Here is a 5,163-nt window from a genome sequence, read left to right on the forward strand (position 1 = left end):
GGCATAATTTTTTAAAGATGATTTTTTCAAGCCCCGGTTTATTTTTTATAGCAAAATAAAAAATCCAAACCACCTCTATAGAACTCCTTTCTTTCATGCAAGTCCATGAAAAAAAAGATTGATCTTTTTATGGTCGAAATGTGCGTGAATAGCCTTTCTTTTTTTATCCTCTACTTTTCAATAATTTTCTCTATTCTCTCTCAACATTTAGTTATTAAAAAATGGAAAAACAAAATGAATTTTAGGACCAAAACATAGAATATTAAAGCTTTAAGGACTAAATAAACACATCAACTAAGACTTTAAGGATAAAATTGAAGTTTCCTGCATCTTCTGAATAGTGAGCTCTATTGTTTATTTATTTATTTTGATACTTCTTATACTAATATTTTTAATTATAGTCTACAATTTTATTTTATAAAATTGACCTGTTTGGATTTTTCACTTTGTATATGTAAAAGCATGGAAAAACAAGATCACAATGTTAATATAACCTGGAAGAACAAAATTGCAAAGAAATTAAGTTGAGTTGAATGACAAAAAAGAAGAAGCAATGTTCATAACAGTGGTTAAGATTGAGTTACAAAACTTTCAAGCCCGGTTTTCTATAAGAAGTTCGGCCTAGAGAGTGTTCAAACGAGATCAACGGTTATGATGCGACTACTTAGCCACTACTTTGTTGTTTAGGCTTGAATTTTAACTCATTTAATATCAAAGATATTTGTGTTAACTTTAACTTTTTCATCTAAAAATTAAGGATTTTTACATAAAAAAATTGCATTACTTCACATGATTTTAATTAGACCATTAATTTTGTACACTTGATTTAAACCCTAGGTTTTACTTAATTTTGATATATAAAAAAAAATATAAAAAATGTAAAAGAATGATAGAGAAATAAGAATACACATGCAATGTTCCAACTTTTACATCAACCATTCTTCAAATAAGTGTAAAATCTAAGAAAAAGAGCTAAATTGTACTAAATAATATTGAGTTAATTATAACTTAATCCTTTTAGTTTAGTAAAAATAATTTATTAGTCCTTGTAGTCTTAAAAACTATATATTTAATTCCTATATTCTTAAATTCATGTGTAACTTAATTTTTTTCCCATGTCATATTCTTTTTTAATTCATCTTGATTTCCTATTATAAAAATGATAAAAAAAAAGTAGATAATATGAAAAAATAAGGAGAAAAAATCATTTAAAAAAAATACTAGCAATAAAGCATAATCAATGCTGATAAAAAAAATTATTTAATTATTTTTATAAATAAAGATTAATTAGTTTATTTTAATAAACTATAAAAACTAAATTACAATTAACTTTGTAAATGAGCATTAAAATCTGTCCACACGTGCATCCTATAAATAAATATCGTGTCTTGGGAGTTATGTACACCTCTGCAAAAGAACTTAGTGGAAATGAAAGAGAGGGCACGAAACCCGAAAACCGCAGATACAGAGGTGTAAAGGCTGCGAATATAAGACGAGAGAGTGAGATAGAGAGAGCACTGTTCACCAAATTTTTTGAAGTTTGAGCTTTAAAGGCAAAACCAGAAGTCACAGTGAATCCAAGAAACAAATGTAAAGGAGGGAGACGCATTAAAAAACACAGTTTTTGAGAATGTTTGAGTGAGTGAGAGAGAAAATCGCTTGTTGTGTGTGAAGATAACATGAGTAAATGGTTGGGGTTTTCTCTGACTCCACACTTGAGAATTGATGAAGGGTTTGGTAGAGAAGACCAAGCTCCTGGTTTCTCTGTCATGCCTTTGCGTTCTGATGGATCTCTTTGTGTTTTTGATCCCTTTAGACGTCCATCTAATGGTGCCCCAGGTACTGCATGCTCCCCTTTCCTTTCTTTCTTTCTTTCTTTCTTTCTCAGTGCATGTGTTATTTTTTAAAATGAAAACTTGAACATGATTTGTGATGATTTTGCTGTAATATTTCGTCCTATTTTATGGTAATTGGTAGATTGGAGATATGAAAACACTATGGATGGAGGTAGTACAAGTGAGGATGGTCCCAAGCTTGAGGATTTCTTGGGGTGTTACTCAAACTCACCTTCTAATGAGAGTGCTAGTTCAGTTTCTGGGTTCAAGTCTTGGCTTAGGCAGACGGCGCCATTTTCTTCTAGTGGGAAGTCTCCAATTGAAGCAAACAATAGCAATTTTCAATCATTATTGCTCACAATGAATCCTAGTTCTCAGAATGGATTGGCTACTATATCTCCATTGCAAGTGGTTGATAACCGTAAAAGGCCAGTTGTAAAATCACTTGCTAAAGAACCAGTTTCTCATAAATCTATTGACACATTTGGACAAAGAACTTCACAATATAGAGGTGTAACAAGGTACTATCTTCCTTTTCTTCTCTTCTTCAAGTCGTGGCAATACCTTCCTTTCAACTTCGCTTCAACATATACATGTGTCTGCAATTATCTGTTATATATGTGCTATGATTGTTAGGCATAGATGGACTGGGAGATATGAGGCCCATTTATGGGACAATAGTTGCAGGAAAGAAGGGCAAACGAGGAAAGGAAGGCAAGGTGTGAAAGAAAATAAGCTTTTAATATTTTCTGTATTTCTCTCTAGTATACATACATATGCCGTCTTCCTTCTTTTTCTTCAAAAGAATATACTAACGGTTGCTCTTCTTTTTCATATGCTTTTTGGGTATATTCACCTTTCAATGTCACTCAAATCTTATGCAGTTTACCTTGGTAGGTGTAATTCTTTATTATGTCAAATATTATTTGTATGCTATATTCTTTAATTATACCCAAGGATAGGATTTGTTAATTGCTGATTAACATATTTTTGTTGGTCTTAAATTCGTTGGATATTGTTCTTGTTCTTCTCCTTCATTCCTTTTGTTTTAAAATCGTGTATCAGGTGGGTATGATAAGGAAGAAAAAGCAGCAAGGGCTTATGATTTAGCTGCCTTGAAGTATTGGGGTCCAACAACGCATATTAATTTCCCTGTAAGTCTGTTGTTAGTCATCCTATGTTGGTGTGTACAAAAAAGATCAACCATTTGTTCTGTAGTGTCTGTATCTGTAATATCTCAACTTTTTTTTCAAACAAACAAAAAAAAATGTTAGTTGAACACTTATGAGAAAGAGCTTGAAGAGATGAAGCACATGACCAGGCAAGAATTTGTAGCCAGTTTGAGAAGGTATTTGCCATTCTACAGTCCTTAATTAAAGTAAAAGAGAAGGAGAAGAGAGGGGAGAAAAAATGATTGCTTTGTTCAAATTTTGACAGGAAAAGTAGTGGGTTTTCAAGAGGAGCTTCTGTGTACAGAGGAGTGACAAGGTAATGGCAGAAAGCGACTTCAATGATAAAGTTTTTTTCTTTTTTTTCCCCATTATTTACTGCAATTGCAGGCTTTTTTTCAATCATCGGAGGCCATAATAGGCAAACATTGTTAACCATTTGCCTAAATATGATTCTTCCACCGTATCTTTCCCTCCTTTTCGCTAAGTTGCTTTCCTTTATCCTGGCAGGCATCATCAACATGGAAGATGGCAAGCTAGAATCGGAAGGGTTGCTGGAAACAAGGATTTGTACCTTGGAACATTTAGTAAGCCTTCGTCACTTTCTTTCTCTCTCTCGTCCTTTTTCCCTTTATTTTCCTTCTATTAAAGTGTGCGATGTGTCATCCATTCTTATGGCATTACATCCTACTCTCTGCACATAACTAAGTGTGAAGGATTTTCACTTAAGCTCATGGCGTTTTAACGTAAATTTATGTCTTGGCCACAAAATACAAGTCAGCCTTGATCAACTTACAACCATTTCATGCACAAAAACTATTTTATAGCTTGAGAAACTTAACTCAAATAGTCCAATCGCTCGTTACGATATAGGTACACAAGAAGAAGCTGCCGAGGCCTATGACATTGCTGCAATTAAATTTAGGGGTACCAGTGCTGTTACAAATTTTGGTATAAGAAGGTATGATGTGAAGAGAATTTGCTCAAGCTCCAAACTCATTGCTAGTGACCTAGCTAAGCGTTCATCAAAAGATTCGGCTCCGGTGGCCCTCGAGGATTACAATTCTTGTGCTTCATCAACATCTTCTCAGCCCCACCTTGCCATAGCAAGCAGTGAAGCCTCCCGTGAATTGACTGACATGATGTGGAGTGAAAATACAGGGGAACATCAACAGCAACAAGGTGCTAACAACAATAACAATGGTGTAACTTTGGTGGCTTCAAGTACCAGGAATCCCTGCAATGCTGCTAGTCCAAAATGTTCGGTTGGCTTAGCTAGTGATTTTGGCCTTGGCAGCGAAAGCTGTTCTCAGGGCTACTTTCCATTGCAGGGTGGAAAGCATCAAGTCCCTATGTTTGCATTGTGGAATGATTGAAAAGTAGTAAATGAAGATGAGCAAGATTTGAGAACTCTATATCAAATATATAATAATTATCATTATAAAAAGATTTAGAACTCAAGAGGGCTCGATCATTTCCTTTCTGACAAGAGACAGGAAAAACAAATCTGGTGAAAGACACTTCAGTTTCTAATGATAAAGCAAGAGAGATGAACCCGAACAAATTGAAGTACAGAAAAGACACAAGAACAACTTTGAAGCACTTGTTAATCTTTCAACTATCCAATCCAAAGTTTCAAACCACACGGTAAACTTGGTTTCTGCCCCCTTCCTGTAAAACTGAAGGCCGCACCAATTGCTTTGCATGTATTTACTTGCACCGCCTGAGACATGGCACAAGAAGCAGGCCCTGTATGCAATGTCTCTAGCTACCCAGGCCATTAGGGACCGCAAAATCTCCGTTGGGATGCCTGCCACAAATACAAAGAACAAAACGACCACCTTGTTTGGTCTTATTGCAAAAGACCAATACATAAGACATGTATTATTAATATTATTATTATATGCTGTGGAATTTTTGGCTATGGTTAAAATACTGACTAATTTTGCTATAGAGCGCTAGCTCTTGCTGGACGTATGCATTATGGGCACCATAAGGCAAAAAGTCAAAGAACTTTGGGGATGCAGAGAGAAGCAGTAATCTTCCTCCACTGGCAGGTTTGTTTGGAGAGTCATTTAGATCATAGCAATATCAAATCTGACCTAGCGAGAGCGAGGCTTTGTGAGTCCATTTTGTGGAGGTCAAGTTGGTAAAAAAAC

At 34.8% G+C, this 5,163-nt stretch overlaps 1 protein-coding gene across 1 annotated transcript; it reads left to right on the plus strand.

Annotated features, from left to right (window-relative positions):
* The first annotated feature begins 1,416 nt into the window (after positions 1 to 1,416).
* On the plus strand, positions 1,417 to 4,451 carry LOC133701339 (AP2-like ethylene-responsive transcription factor AIL1). The gene is made up of 9 exons (XM_062125220.1): positions 1,417 to 1,839; positions 1,978 to 2,356; positions 2,472 to 2,554; positions 2,720 to 2,728; positions 2,901 to 2,989; positions 3,110 to 3,183; positions 3,273 to 3,323; positions 3,515 to 3,591; positions 3,878 to 4,451. Exons 1-9 carry the CDS (start codon positions 1,680 to 1,682, stop codon positions 4,378 to 4,380), a joined length of 1,425 nt encoding a protein of 474 aa, XP_061981204.1. The 5' UTR covers positions 1,417 to 1,679; the 3' UTR covers positions 4,381 to 4,451.
* Positions 4,452 to 5,163: the final 712 nt, after the last annotated feature.

The sequence above is a fragment of the Populus nigra genome, chromosome 8 (genome assembly GCF_951802175.1).
Source record: "Populus nigra chromosome 8, ddPopNigr1.1, whole genome shotgun sequence".
NCBI classification, from domain to species: Eukaryota; Viridiplantae; Streptophyta; class Magnoliopsida; order Malpighiales; family Salicaceae; genus Populus; species Populus nigra.